The 14,985-nt window shown below is 55.3% G+C and overlaps 1 protein-coding gene across 4 annotated transcripts in view; it reads right to left on the reverse strand.

Moving 5' to 3' along the window:
* Window positions 1-18: 18 nt before the first annotated feature.
* The window catches only part of RALGDS (ral guanine nucleotide dissociation stimulator), a 57,910-nt gene continuing 42,943 nt past the window's right edge, over window positions 19-14,985 (reverse strand). For 2 of the 4 annotated variants that reach the window (XM_017810322.1, XM_017810324.1), the window contains exons 2-18: window positions 7,425-7,535; window positions 6,833-7,026; window positions 6,359-6,433; window positions 6,008-6,201; window positions 5,474-5,595; window positions 5,124-5,339; window positions 4,906-5,009; window positions 4,486-4,570; window positions 3,707-3,784; window positions 3,526-3,612; window positions 3,206-3,238; window positions 2,840-2,961; window positions 2,608-2,703; window positions 2,275-2,476; window positions 1,686-2,045; window positions 1,434-1,548; window positions 19-1,267 (exon numbers count right to left, since the gene is read on the reverse strand). In XM_017810322.1, coding sequence (XP_017665811.1) covers window positions 1,092-1,267; window positions 1,434-1,548; window positions 1,686-2,045; window positions 2,275-2,476; window positions 2,608-2,703; window positions 2,840-2,961; window positions 3,206-3,238; window positions 3,526-3,612; window positions 3,707-3,784; window positions 4,486-4,570; window positions 4,906-5,009; window positions 5,124-5,339; window positions 5,474-5,595; window positions 6,008-6,201; window positions 6,359-6,433; window positions 6,833-7,026; window positions 7,425-7,535 — 2,370 coding nt within the window. In that variant the 3' untranslated portion in view covers window positions 19-1,091. The remainder of the gene's footprint in view (window positions 1,268-1,433; window positions 1,549-1,685; window positions 2,046-2,274; window positions 2,477-2,607; window positions 2,704-2,839; window positions 2,962-3,205; window positions 3,239-3,525; window positions 3,613-3,706; window positions 3,785-4,485; window positions 4,571-4,905; window positions 5,010-5,123; window positions 5,340-5,473; window positions 5,596-6,007; window positions 6,202-6,358; window positions 6,434-6,832; window positions 7,027-7,424; window positions 7,536-14,985) is intronic. The other 2 variants (XM_017810323.1, XM_017810321.1) reach the window with 2 other exon arrangements.

Here is a 14,985-nt window from a genome sequence, read left to right on the forward strand (position 1 = left end):
ATTTACACCCACAAAAAAAAAAAAAAAAAAAAAATCAGTAAACCTTTTTGTTTTATACAAAAAAAGTCCCATTGCTGCTTCTCCCATGGTCAGTGTTTGAAAAAGTCTGGTTAAAGCCCAAGGTGAGTGGCACTTTCTGAGGGTCAGGCAGTGGCAGCCGGGGCACCCAGAGCATGCTGAGTTCTCCAGCTCCTCGCTTGCCCACGCAGACCCAAAATCTCTTATTTACACGAGTTCAGAACTTTGCTCTCCTCCCCCTCGTTAGGCTGGCAGCACTGGGGGCACGGCCCGAAGCTTCCCCCGACGGCAGAAGAGACACTGGCATTTGATCTTTGGTGCAAGTTTGAACACGGGCCATTCCAAGTCCAGCTGGAGGAAGCGCTGGATCGGGAGAGGAGCGAGACCACGCAGGCTTCCAGCTGTGGAGAGCACAGGGCATCCACTCCCTCAGGGCACAGACACAGCCCTCCTCCACAGGGCTCCGAGCACAGGGCTGCATCTTCCCAGCCCGGGGCATCCGTGGCTTCTCCCAAGGGAAGGACGGGCGGAGATGTGCGGTGGTGGCGATGCCGGCTATCCCAGGAAGGAAAGACGTGGAGGTAACCACCAGGAAAGCTGGGGAGGAGAGCACTGTGCCGGGTGGGAGGCTGTGCAGCCCCAGGGTGGTGGCTCGTGCTCTGCTCCTGTCCAACGGCCCCTCTGCGAGTCGCCGCTCCCCGGCTCGCTCGGACACAAGGCACCTACGGCAGAGGCGGGCTCCAGCTCTGGGCTGGCCGGGGCTGGACGAGTGGCGCACCGTGGAAGTTTTAAAAAATAAAACAACAAAAAAATAGAGATATCCCCCCCGCTGCTGCCTTCCTGGGTAGGAAAAAAAGACCTGATTGGAATGGGGGCTTGTGCAGAGAGAGGCAGAGGCCGACACCAGTTGTCCAACAGCCCGTCTCCGTGCGGGAGGAGGGGGATGCACGGCCGTGCCCCCAGGCGGGGGTCGCTCCTCTCCAGTGCAGGGCGGCACAAGGACCGGCCGCGGCCAAGCCCGGAGCAGCCTGCCCCCAAGGCCCCGTCGGTGATGGGTGGCAGTGGGGCTGAGGCTAGAAGATGCCCTTGGCGATCTTCAGGCCTTTCTGCTTCATCCTGGGCAGGGTGGAGCTGGAGCCGTGCTTGATCTTCACCCCCTTGGAGAAGCCCCGCTTCTTGAGCACGAAGTCGTAGTTGGCAGCGGAGTTCATGGCGTAGAACACGTTGGCGTTGTCGGGGATCTTCAGCTCTGAAAGTGAGCAAGGATGGGGGTCAGTCGGGCACCCTGTCCCTGAAAGGGGACAACCTGAGAGTTGTCCCCCTCAGTGTCACCTCCCAGCCCAGCTCCGACCTGGTGCTGCCCAAGCTGCAGGGCTGCCTGGCCCCAGGAAAGCCGCCCCCACCCCAGCACACACCTCTCTCCTCCGAGATGATCTGAACGAGCTCGTAGTCCTCAGGCCGGTCCCCGTCCAAGTTGTGCTTGGCCATGGCCTTGCGAATAACCACTGGGGTCTTGTCCTGGCTCGTCACCTGTGAGCCCAGAGCTTTATTAGCCCAGAACACTGCAAAAGCCTCCCTCCTACTAGTGCCTCCTCCCAAAACAAGCCATGCCTGCATCCGAGCAGGACAAGCCATCCCTCCCTGTCACCATGGGTCCCTGTACTAACCAGGATGCTCTTGTACATGTTGCCATTGTCCACAGCCAGGCTGACACGGATGATGCAACAGTCGTCGACCTGCTGGTTGTAGAGGGGCAGCGAGAGTGAGGAGTAGCTGGAGATGCCGGAGACCGAGCGCTTGTGTGTGCGGGAGGCCGTCACCGGCGTGGAGGAGACGGAGGAGGAGGAGGCACTGCTGGAGCCTGAGCCGATGCCTGACGTGTCCAGGGAGGAGAGGGAGGTGGATTCCCAGAACTGGAGGGCAGGGAGGAGAGGGGATGCGGAGGACACAGTGGGTTTAGCTTCTCCATCGGCCACAGACGGGGCGTACCAGCGCTGGGGGAGGGAGGCCAGAGGGATCTCACTGACCTGTGACAATGGGGGACCGACACAACTACAGCCACCTGAGGCACGAGAGCCTTGCCACGCTGCCGGAGCAGCAAAGGGCAGGGGCCTCCCTAACCCCGGCGAGTCAGAAACAGCCCCTAGGGCCCCCACCTGCTCCCCCCAGCCCCAGCACTGGGGCAGAGGTGGGGCGGCCCCGACACAATGGCTGCACCTGCCTCAGGAGGCCTGGACCCCAAGAGGTGCCATGTACCTTCTTCTCCTGGCAGTCGGGGGACTCGGGGATGAAGCTGATGTTGATCTCCTCCACGTCGGAGCTGCTGGAGCCGGCAGAGGTGACACTCACCGAGTCGGTGGCGTCCCCACTGCACAGGTACTGCCCACACTTGAGCTGGTCGAAGGATTTTGAGTGGGAGCTGCCGCTGGCGCAGGGCTCGGTGCTCGGCGGCTGCCGGCTGCCAGGAGAGACGTGGGGCAGGTCAGAAGGGAGCAGGGTGAGGGCACATTTGGCTGGCAGGACCACCCCCAAATCAGCCAGAGATGCCCCGTGCTGACCCCCACCTCCCCCCGGGACAGGCAGACTCACTCGCTCCATCGCTTGATGATGCCCGTGTTCTTCTTTGCCTTCAGCGTGTTGCTGGCTGACTCTGACAGCGGCTCGATCTCACATGACAGCCCATAGCTGGGAGGGGAGAGAGGAGGGTTTGAGCTCTCTGTGCTGCCACAAGCACCAAGGAGGCAGAGCAGGGAGTGGAGCGCAGAACAGAGTGGTGGGACCTCCCGATGCACCAGAATGGTCCCAGACCCCACTCACTCACCTCTCGGCCTCGCTGAGCCGCTCCAGGCTGTGGAACCAGTCCACGAACTGGTCCTCCTGTGTGAAGCTGTAGTTGTTGCAGGCTGACTGAAGCAGCTTGATCTGGGCAATGACTTCAAACTCCTGTGGCAAAGGGAAGCCATGAAACCACATCTGTTTTCCAGCCCCAGCCTCCTGCACAGACAGCCCAGCCCCATGCATGCGGGCAGGTATGAAAGACCAGAATCCCCTCCCCAAAAGTGAAGAACATGATAGTAAAAAAAAGGACAGAGATCCACCCCAAAGTGACTGGCACAGCCTGGGCTTGCACCAGGTCAGCCTCCTCCTTCCCCCCACTGCTGTGTAGCTGCCAGGGCAAAGCTCTCACCTTCCTTCTCTTCTCAAAGTTGATCAGCCCACCCTGGAAAAAAGAAGGAGATGAAGGTCAGCATGGAGCAGGCAGAAAAATATTGCTCCCATCCCTCCCTGTCCCTGGCTCACTGTCACTGCAGTGTGGGTGTCCCTGCCAAGGAAGTGGCCCAATTCCACAGGCTGACAGAGGTGGATGTGCAGTGTCAGATACAGGATGCAGTGTTGGGTACAGGATGCAGTGACGGATACAGGACACACGGGGGACCAGCTCTCCTTTTATCAGCCCAGGCACTGGGAGGAAGGCAAGGAGGGGGAGGATAGGGAGGAGGTACATACATCCAGGAAATCCTTCATGGCGGTGTCGAGCATCACCAGGTCCGTGAGGAAGGTGCCAAGGTAGGGAATGGTGCCCTGCATCACGCCCTGTGGGGACGGAAGGGAAAGCAGGGTCAGCAGAACTGGGACCAGCCTGGGCAGACACCGGGGAGGGGGCAGAGGGTGGCCCTGCCACACTCACCATCTCTCGCTGCTGCTGCTGCCGCTTCTGAGCCCTCTTTGGGTTGATCTCCAAGGTGGCAAATTTGGATGTGCCCTCCTGGACGGTGGGGAGAGGTGGGGATCAGTGGGGATCAGCACAGGTGAGAATTGCACTAATATCTATTAGCTAAAATTCACACCCACTTTTATTGGTACAACTTTCCTTGCAGAGGGAAAGAGGGATGAGGGGAAGAGGAGGAAATCAAAGCTGTTTTATGGCTCACAGGGAGGAGAGGCTTAGTGAATAGGAACTGCTGCTCTCATTTCCAGCTCTGTGTAAATGCCTCCTCAATGGGATGTTTTGTTCCCTTTTGCATTTTGTGTCCTCTCATCCCTCAAATCAGAGCTGGACTGGGATCTGTGGAGAGGCTCCACACGCAAGAAGGACATTTTTGCTGCAGCCTTTCAACAATCCCACCACCCCACCTGGAATCAAGAGGACTTTGCACCAGGCTATTAAAATGCAGCTGCCTCTGGAGAGAAGCTGTCACCTGGTGCTCTGGATCCCATCCCACTGCTTATCTCTGTTTGCTGAATTGCTCTGCCAGCTTCAGGCAATGAGCTTTGGGTGGAGAAGCAGAAAGCCTGGCCTGGTCCAAAACCCCTGCCTGCTCCCCAGACTTGGCACGCCCATGTCTGCGACTCCAGCAGCTCTGCCAGGGCTTTATCCTTGTGGCTGGAACACCGTGGAAACTTCTGTCAGCATCAGCCTAAGCTCCCTGCCAGAGACAGGGCGACGTGGGTGCTGCTTCTCCTTACCTTAATGAGGAGCTCCCGGCTCAGAGAGTGGTTGTTCTCGTCGGAGAAGATCTCTGAGAGCTCATGGAATGTGCGGAAGCTCTCCCTGCTCAGGGGGAAACAAGGGGAAAAGTCGGCAATGCTGACACAGTGGGATTTCCTCCTTGGGCTCCCTTCTGCTCACCCAAATGACCCCAGTTATGTTCACAGCTCCAGCTGGGCCTTGCTGTTCGGGAGCTATTCCAGGGTGTTTCACACAGAGGAAGGGAAAGTGATGATGCTTTTATTTTCTCGCCCTCCTTAGGTCCCTGACACCTCACACTGGTCCCTGGGTTTTGGGCACACTGCAATGCTGGAGCTGAGATGATCCCATTTAAACATTCAAGGGCCAGAGCATGACCTTCCCCTTGGAGCCTCCCAGCACCCCCAGCAGCCGCTTACCGCAGGACCTCATCCCAGGTCTTCTTCAGCCGGTGGACGGCGTTGCACTGCAGGGCTGAGAGGATGGCTCGGAGGGAGGAGAAGTTCTTCAGGATGCGGCACTCCTGGGAACAAGGAGATGACGGGACTCAGCGTTAAAAAGAGCTCGAGGATCTGCTGTGATTCCAGCACAGCAAAACCTCAGCCCTCGGGCAGAGGTGGGAGGTGAGCTGTCCTACCCGAGCCACCTCGATCCACCGCTCCACCACTTTTGCCCTCTGCTGTGGCTTCAGGGACCGGTCCCCGAGGCACGTGGCGATGACACAGTTGGCCACACTGTTGAACTGGGAGACCGTGGCGCGGATGGTGGGAGCCAGGTGCTCTTTGCCCTTCTTGTCTCGCTGGGACCAGATGCAGCCCAGGCAGTGGTAAGGCACCACTTTCTTAAACAGCTCCTGGAAGAATAAAGGGATGAAGATGGGTCTCTTCGGGTTCACTGGGAAGAGAACAGGGCAGGAGGAAAAATGGATGGAAAGAGCCAGGTCTGTGTCCAGAGCACCATCGACCTGGCTGTTGAGTGAATACTCACAGCGTCCATCAGTGTGAACTGTTCTGCCACCATCTCTGGGGAGAAGGAGAGGAAATCTGGCTTCCCATCCCCAACCCCGTTCTCCTCCGCCAGCTGGAAGGTGCAGCTGCCATGGTCCACAGCTGTAGGAGACAGGGTGAAGCTGAGCACTGCAGAGCTGCCACAAACTGGGGTCCACACCGACCCACACCAGCCCCCTGTGGGCACCCACATCCCACCTCCCAGGCTCTTAATTCCCACCTGGCTTCACACCTCGAGAAACGAGGCTCAGATAAAAGGATAGTCATTTTAAACCTGGGTGCAAGTGTCTACAGAGGATTAAAGGCAGATTAGCTAATCCACTTAGAAATCCCACTTCTGGTGCAGCTGGATTAGCTTCCCAATGTACCTCCATGTAAACACAGGCAGGGTTTATGAGTGTCCAGCCATGTGGCAAGACCGGAGGTTCTGGAGACCCTCAGTGCCAACAAGTAGCACTTCTCCCTTCACCTGCAGCCTCAAATGACCCCCTAGACGCAGGGGAAAGGAACTCACCTTCTGCCTCGGACTCGCTCTTCTCCTGCTGCTGGAACTGGGCCAGCAGGATGCGGGCCCGGCGCTCCAGGTCGGAGCCGGGGATGTTGTGGCGCACGTAGGAGATGAGCTGCTTGAGGCAGGTGAAGTCTGGGGGCTTGCGGAAATCCTCTGAGTACTGGTCCAGCCAGGCCCCCAGGATGGAGGAGATGGTGCTGCAGGGAGGGGGAAAACACGGGCAAACCTGAGTGAGAACCGGGTGCCAGGAGAAACCTGTGTGCGCCCCCATGAACCCCAGGCACACCTCTGGGAAAACACATCCCTTTGTAGGAGAACCAAAACACCAGAGCCACCCACAGCACAGTCACTTACTTCTTCAGCTCCATCCTCTCGTCCACAGCGTGCCTGGCATGGTCCCCATTCACCTGCACGTGGAGTTTGCCATATCTGGTGGGGCACAGAGAGGAGACAGTGAGCACCCTGGACTCAGCTGCCTCTCAGTGCTGCCTCTTCTCCCCCCATGTCACCCCCAGCTCTGCCAGGGGTGAGGATGAACCTCCTACACAGTGTCCTGCTCCCCCCTCCTCTAAAACAAGCCCCCATATTACAGGAAGAGGGAAGCAGCCAGCACTGGCCACCTCACAGAGGGATATCAGCTGGAAGAGCTCCAGCTCTCTGGGAAGTGGTGTCCTCCCTGCTCTGCCCCAAAACCTCCAAGCAGATGGAGTTGTGAGAAGCCATCAGCCCTCCAAGGCATTGCAGCAGAAGGTGCTGGGGCTCTCTTGGCTGAGGGGGTTCAGACACCAACCACCCACAGCTGTGTTTTGGGGCTCAGGGCAGCCTCACCTGTTAAGCAGCAGGTCCAGCACTTGCTTGGTGGTGGCAAAGGCCCGGTAAGTGCACAGGAAGATGGTGACATAAGTGGAATCATTGCCCTTGAAGGCTGAGACCAGGTACTCCACCAGCTTCTCCAAGGTCCCAGCTTTTATCGTCCGCACCTTACACGTCTCGTAGAGGTTCAGGGCTGACTCATTCTCAAACTGCCAAGACAGGAGCAGAAGTCAGTGAGCTGGGTGAAGACAGACACCACCAAGTGCAAAGCGTTCCCACCAGCTTCACAAGGCTCAGGTCTAGGCTGGGACCACAGACCCCTACAGTGCCTGGGGCTCTCCTAACTGGGAAAGGGAAGCTGGGTCTCCTCGGACACCAAATATCAGCAACCCAGCTGAGATGAGCATTTGGGAAATCCCAGGAGAGGCCTTAAGGTTGCCAAAATCTAGATGCAAATCAGAGTTACCCTATTTTGCCAAATGGGGCTACAGATTGTTTCCGCTGTGCCCCTTCCCATGGGGCAGAGGTCAGTGGGTGCTCCCATTCCCTGCTCCCAAATTAATACATGCTTCCTGTGGCCTGGAAACCTCTAAAACCCCCAGCTTACCCCCAGCCATCGCTGCCCTTTGTTGGCCGTGTGGTGGAGCTGCACTTTCCGGAGCGATATGCTGTAGATCACACCATCCTCCAGCTCTTCTCCAATCTCCTGTGTGGAGCTCTGCATGGAAAGACAAGATACACCATGAGATAAGGAGAGCAAAGCGCAGCAGAGATGCTCCTGTGGCTCCTACAAGGCATCCCAGCAAGCCAAAGGCAACAGCTGGCAGACAGCAAGAGTCTCCCTGACCTGCTCAGAAACACAAACCCAGTGACACCAGTCTGGCCAGCTCAGCTCTGGGCCCATCTGAGCCTGCCCACAGCAGAGCCAGGACTTTGGGAAGCTGCTCTTGTTTTGCTCTTGGCTCCACTTCTCAGCCCTTCAGCAAAGCCAGGCTGTGCCAGTGCTTGGTGCCAGGCAGAGCATGGACCCCTCGCTGGGCAGCAAGGGGGGCAGTGAGAGCACACCCCATACCCAGCCCTGGCTGCCTCCCCCTTCCCAAGCCTCTGCCTTTCCCATAAGGTGACACTGCCACCTGCTCTGACTGTAATCTCAGTAATCTGTCCCTGCAGAACTGGGCACCTCTGTGCACTTCCCTAATAAATAATAACTGTCAAACCAAGCTCCCACCAGCTTTGGCAGCGCTGGGAGGCAGAAATCCAAGAGGAAGCTCAAAGCTGGGGGGGAAATCCCAGGGATCGGCATCAGGCACAGGGCACCTCTGGGCCACAGCCCAACCCAGCTCTGAGGCTCACATTTCTGCTCTGGGGGGTGGAGACCACCTAGAATTTGGTGAGGAAAGGGGTGATACTTCTCGGGGCAGGTTCCCGGGCACGCACATCCCCCAGCACCACATGCCAGCACAGGGCTCAGCAGCAGCTCCAGCCCCACAAGGACGATTTGGTTCCCTCCTCCTCCTCCTCCCTCACCACACTCTGCTGAGTCAGTGCCTCTCTTAAGATGGTTTATCCAGATCCTTTTAAACACCGCGGGGATCTCCCCCGCCCTCCAGCCCCCACACCAAATGGCGGGACAGGGTCTGACACACGGCAAAACCCACTGCTCAGCAGATGGAGAACATGCCCGAAGGCAATAAGCTGGTTAGCAGGGGGAGGTGACCACGTGCTGTGGGGCACAAGGACAAGTCTCCCCTGCATACCACACTGCCAGCCAAGGGCCAGAGCCAGCCCGTGGCTCTCCCTGCAACCGGCCCCTTCAGGACATAAAAATCCCTGAGCAGTGGCAACAACACAGGGCTTGCCAGGGAAGAAGCTGCTGTGGAGGGAGCCAGGATGGAACCCCAGGAGCGATGCTGCTCCCTGCAAAAAACCCTCCTCCAAACTGCTCCCTGTGAACATGGGAACAGCCATGCCCAGGGCCCTCATTTCAGGCATCTCCCATCTCAAGAGACACGAGCAGAGCAGGACCCTGAGCTGATGGATCACAGGCTCTTTACCCACCATCCTTTATCGTCACCGTCACAGCAGCGGCCACTGCACCATTATCACACCCTGCTCAAGCCAGGGGCTGGTCATTAGCAAGGAATCAAGGCAGCTCAAAGAGCAAGGGGAAACTGGAAAAAGCCTCTCATTCATGGTTGTAATGAATGAGGACAGAGAATCCCCCTGGGCAGGGTTACTGACTTTTTCACTTTCTGCTGAACCTGCTCTTCTCACTTCATGCCAGATTATGGAGAGGTTTGCTTTGCTGAAGCTCGAGGGATTGTGAGGCTCCTAACTCCAGCTCTGCTGTGAACATCAGAAGTCTTTCCCAGGATTCACTGGCTTCCAGACCAACCCTGACAGCACCTGCACAGGGCAGCAAACTAACAGATATCCTTCCTGACACCTGTGTCTGTCCCTCTCTTGTTCTGTGCTCTGGGATAAATTATGGCATAAATTTATGTTCCAGTACATTGCCCTGGGGGACTGGCACAACCTTGGGAGAGAGCAGCTTTGTATCCACTCTGGATCAACCCCCTACAGTGATGGCACCTAATCAAGTTGGCCAAGTTGTCTTTCTTCCACCTAGAGATGCTGTTTCCAAAAAAAAGGAAGAAAAGCCATAGATACACTTTCCAATTTGTCCACAGAGACCATCAAACCCTGGTACCTAGAGTGATGTGAGCCTCCAGAAATGACAGTGATGCCTCTTGAGCACACGAACCCATTACCCAAGAGGCAGTGATAGAGAAGGGGGATCACCACCAACAGGGCTTTCTTTACACCAGCTGTCCTGGGCTCTCTCTCAGTTTTCATCACCCAACCTGCATGTCAGCCCTACCCTGTGTATCTCCCAGTTATGCTGAGACTTTGGGCTGGAGGAAAGCTCTGGGTCCAGCAGAACCAGAGCCCTGTATGGTCTAACTCAGAAAAGAGACTTGGCTGGGCAGTTGCAAATCTCAGACACAAACATCTAAAAAAAAAAAAATTAGATGCCTGTTGACATGCAACTAAATTAATAAATTAAATCACATGGGAGGGCAAAACATCCCAGGATCAACCCATGAATCACTGGCAGCTGCTGTGCAACTACAGTGGAAAGTATTGCAGGGGTTTTGGCTCCGTACTTCGTGTCCCGTGCAGGGGATACACGCCCCATTTTGATGTGCGTAGAAGCACATTTCGTTTCCTTCCCATATTCAAGATTGTCAAGATTCATTCATTTTTTTGTCCTGCTGACTTGTGCGATATCCCCCGAAGTTCCCCCTTTGCAAACCACACACGAAGGCCGCGGCTTCCCAGCGGTGTCTGCACCAGGCCCACGCCAAGAGCCAGCCGAGCTGCTACACTGGCACATTCTAAAATTTGGCTATTTATATTCTGCGTGAGCTTCCTCTTTCCTACGGCTGCTGCTTCTCCAAGATGCTGATTGTGCATTCCGCGCGTGTTGGTTAAAAACCAACGAAGCAAAAAGAAGCAGCGGCAGGACGGAGCCAGTGAAGCCCCACTCCCAACACCTGCACCAAAGGCACGTTTCTCCTTCTGCAGATGAGGAGGTGGGGTGGGAGCAGGGCTGGGAGAGGCTCAAAACCTTGACCTGTGGCTTATGTATCCACTGGCCACCAATGCTGCAGCTCTGACACTCAGAGCGGGATTTCCAGCAAGTCGACCAAAGCTGACTGCCTTCAAAATGGTCTCTAAAGAGACACAAAAGTGCTGGTAAATATTACTGCAACAGTCACTCCTCCCCACTGCCTGCCTTACACGTTTGCTGGAATTTTCTGCCCCTCATAGCAGAAGGAAACATGAGTCAGGCTCAGTCAGCACAACCACAGCCTGGTGCCCACATGCAAACCCTCCTTCCTTGGTGCTCAACCTGGAGACCTGAGCACAAGACACAGGTGAAAAGTCCCTTCTGTTGGTACAAGAGATGAATCCAACAGCCCCATGCAGAGCTTTAAATGGCTGCAACATGATTCAGCAAAGTTTTTCTCTGAAAACACTAACTTTGAGCACGTTGATGTTTATGGCATCTGCACCTTCCACCAAACTCATACGGACAGGACCCGGCACCCCAGAAAGTGAGATCCAACACATCCCAAGATGGGCATCAAAAAAAGGAAGACATGGAAAATGAACATTTGACCGTGATTTCTCCAGCTCAGTGTGCAACCCTGCTCCTCTGCACACAGCAGGAAAAAGGCCTCTGGATGGAGGGGCACAAGGAAAAACCACATGTTTAACTCAGGGGTATCAGACGCCCAATTGTGCAGAGCAGAGGCTTCTGCAGCAGCAGCCGTGAGTGAACTCTGCAGGAGTTCATCCCCTGAAATATGAGACCGGAGGTCTGCACCAGATGGCTGCCTGGGTTTGGGGACTGCCTCCTCCAACTGCAGATAGCCCCGGGCTGCCGGAGCTCCCACTGATGGTTCAAAGCCTTTGTGACTACACCAGGGAGGAATTCCCGCTCTGCTCAGTGCAATAAACTCCTCCACTGTCTGGTGAATGTTCTTGTACTCGGCGTGGTGTCAAACCCCACGTCTTCACACGGAGGTTTAATACGGAGCTCTAAGACGTAGCCAAGGTTTGTGAGCCTGGAGGAAGGGAGTGAGGGACCCTTGCAGAGCCAGGCAGAGCAGCAGGGACTCTGCCTTCGGCTCTTCTCGCCAGCTGAAGGGAGGGGAAAATGCAAAAGCCAAACAAGCAAAGCAAAATATTGGCTAGGGATCTGCATTTTGGAAAGTGTTTGAGATCAACCACGAAGGTGGTTTTAGTAAGACGAGAGGATAGTACAGGATTAAGTGTGACAGCATCCCTACACATTACACAGACAATTACCCAACAATTACCAGGTCTTAAGAGCTCTGGTCCCACGTGTCCTGGGTTAGTGCATTGGCCTCCAAAGGCGTAAAATAATGAACAGTTTGTGGAAAAAGGTATTAATTTCAGCACACGTGGAAGAGGCACAACTGCTCAAAGTGCTTTTACTGATGCTCCCTGGACAACAGCTGGTTTAACAATCAAGATATTCGTGTTACTCTGTTCCCTTTCAGTTGAGCTACACAAAATGCCTGTTCTGCACACAGGTACAACACAGAACAGAGAGTCTCTCTGCATCATGATTTCAAAATGCTGCTGCTACCAGCCACAAGAGAGAAAGCAGACACTAACCCTGCCCGTGGAAAGCTGGGAATGCATGCCTGCTGGGAATTAACAGTCCCACTGGCCAACGAGTCAAGAAAAGGCAGAGCTGAGCCTCCGATGTCACCAGGAGTTTCTCATTGAAGCTCCACGTTTGCACAAGGTTTGAAAGAACCTGATGAAAGGTGGTAAAGCCAGAAACAGAAAGTGGGGGGTTTGTCTTTAGAATCCCCAGTGTTTTCTCAGAATAATCCCTTCCCACTCGCAGCGGGAAATGGGCCTTTCCGGAAACGAAAGAAACGGGCTCCACCACAGGCCATATCCTCCACGGCTGCCACGAGCCCCAGGTTAACTTTCATTTCGCCCTCGGGAATAACCCCTGAACCCATGCAACGAACAGCAGACAGTCTGAGGCCTCTTATGTAAACTGAAGTGTACGACATTATGTAAAAGGAAATAGGAAAAAAGTCACCCCCGGCGAGCGAAAGGAAAACAAGTGCAGTTCTGTGAAGCGAGATAAAGACCGCAAAAGCAGAAGCACCCCCTGTCCTGCGCATCCAAAATAAGCGCACGCAGCACAACACCCTTCCTCGTGGGGACTTCCAGGCAGAAAGCCCTGAGGTGGCTTTTCCCCCACGGCTCTGCCGCTCAGGATCGGCTGTTCCTCGCACTCATCAGCAGTTTTCTTCCCCCAGCCGTGCTCAGGAAGGCTACAAGGACTGCCCAAAGCTGGCGAGGAAGCTGCCAAACTTCCCCTGTATCCAGGGGAAGGAAAGGTGCCCACGCTGGTGCCTGCCTGTGCCAGTGACTCACGGCATGTCCTTTGGATTAGCAGCCCCACTGAGGACTTTCTGAGTGCCCCACTGAGCACTTTTGGTCCCAAACACCATCCCAGCAACGGCCATGGTGGCACTGGGGTACAGTGGTTCCCTCCAGTCAATGCCAGCCTCGAGCAAGTTGGTATCCCACTGTCTCCTTTCTCCCTGAGCCGTGTTCCTGTTGCTGCTGATGGAGCTCAGCCCCCCCACCCGGGTGCTGCTCCCCATGTAGAGATGTTCAGCAGATAGACACAATTCCTTTGGGTTTTCAACACTCTCTGCCTTCCTGCCTGCCTCCTCCGAGCTGCTTCAAACCAGGACCGATTCCAACAGCCCATTAAAACACAAAAACAAAGGAGGAAACAGGAAAGGAACAGAAAAAGGGCCAGAAGCTAAACTTAAACCCTCCATGAAAAGGGGGTGGTTTTGCCAGGACACCAAGCCAGTGGCGACAGCTGAGGGCCTGTTCTCTCCCCATCAGCTGCTGGGCTCCACAGCTGGGCTTCTTTGCTCTGCTTCAGGTGCTTCAGCACGGAAAGCTGTGCCCGTAGGGAACAGCCCTGGAGCCGTGATTCACCCTGCACCATATGCAGGATGGGGCAGAGAGGGAGGGCACATCACCCTTTATCTGCCACTTGTGGGGATTCCCTCGGGGTTTGGGGCTCCTGAGACCGACAGCAGGTCTGACCCTGTGTCTGTGAGCCAGAGGAGTTACAGACAGTATCCAGAGGCAGCCTCCTCCACCCTCGTGGCTTAGGGAGAAGGGAAAGCTGCCGGATCGGTTACAAAGGCATCTTGTGACTAGCACACAGTGAGTCAGTGGCTGGAGCCAGGATTAGGAGCTCAGCGCTCGGGTCCAGAAACGAGACAGAGCAGATACACAGGATTCCTCCCCCATTTGCTTCTGGTTGGCTTTTAAAGAAAACTAAGAGCCTTCCCACATGTAGAGACGTTTTCACTCTTTTTATGGTCTGGAAATCAAGAGTCAAAGACCTTCAAAGATCCTGCATGTCCACTCCATCCTCACAGCCCTCAAGGAAAAGGATCAGGCCCCTGAGGTGGGGGGGGATCAGCCTTGCTAGGGGGACTCCCCAGGGAAAAGCAAACTCCATCTGCAATGGGCAGTGCCAGAGGTGACTGGTTAACTCCAAACCCTGTGTTTCCTACACCCAGGAGTATAGAAACCCACCAGCACCTCCACCTAGACATTTGCATCCCATGTGAGAACACCACCATGCAGGACTCCCTCATGTTCCCTACCAGGGACGTGCTGGGATGGGCTCCCTTTGCGGGCTGCGGAAGGTCAGGAGAAAACTGAGTGCAGCAGGTTTTGCTTCCTCTCTAAGTTGATGGCAAAAAGATCCGGCCGACACAGCAGTTCCAGCTCTTGCTCCACAGCCTTTGGCTCTGTGTTCGTGATCTCTCTGGCGTGTGCAGCATCCCTGCTCAGCACCATCCCTGCTCAGCACCATCCCCGCTCAGCACCATCCCCGCTCAGCACCATCCCCGCTCAGCACCATCCCCTGCTCAGCACCGACGCCTCCGCAGGCGCCACATCGGGGCCCAGGGACACAGCTGGACTTCCCTCACAGAGCAACTGCCCACAGCCCGTGGGTAATTACTGGAAGTGAAACCAGAGTGACACGACCGGTGAAAACTGGCGTGTAAAGAAATTAATACGTATTGCTCTGTAAGGTTAAATAAAGATCGAGCGCCTCGTCCTAAGTCATTTCAGCTCAGAACAAAGGTCTGCGTTTTAACAAGGTGGGAGAGAAATGTCTGTAAAAAACATAACTGAAACAAGCCCAAGAAGTGATTTTTTTTTTTCTGGGTGTACAGAAGCACCTGTAAGTCACATGCAACATGACAGCTCCCCAGTGCCTTGTTCAAATGTGAATTAAAACATGGAGAGTGTCCTGAAGAGTTCAAGCCTACCTGACCTAACATTACTCTATCAATTCCACTGCTGAAACAGGGCCCTTGTGCACCAAGTGTGTTATTTCTGTGTCAGCAAAACTGCCACGTGTATTGGCAAATGGATAGTGACGAGGCTGGCATTTGGAGCTGATGTTCCTTGAAACCAATTGGAATGGTCACCCCTAAAATGTCAGTTGTGTCTTAACACACATTAACCAGGACACACAGACTTGTTCATTGCAGCAACTCCAG

This window comes from Lepidothrix coronata, unplaced genomic scaffold (assembly GCF_001604755.1).
Source record: "Lepidothrix coronata isolate B3197 unplaced genomic scaffold, Lepidothrix_coronata-1.0 Scaffold28, whole genome shotgun sequence".
NCBI lineage: Eukaryota > Metazoa > Chordata > Aves > Passeriformes > Pipridae > Lepidothrix > Lepidothrix coronata.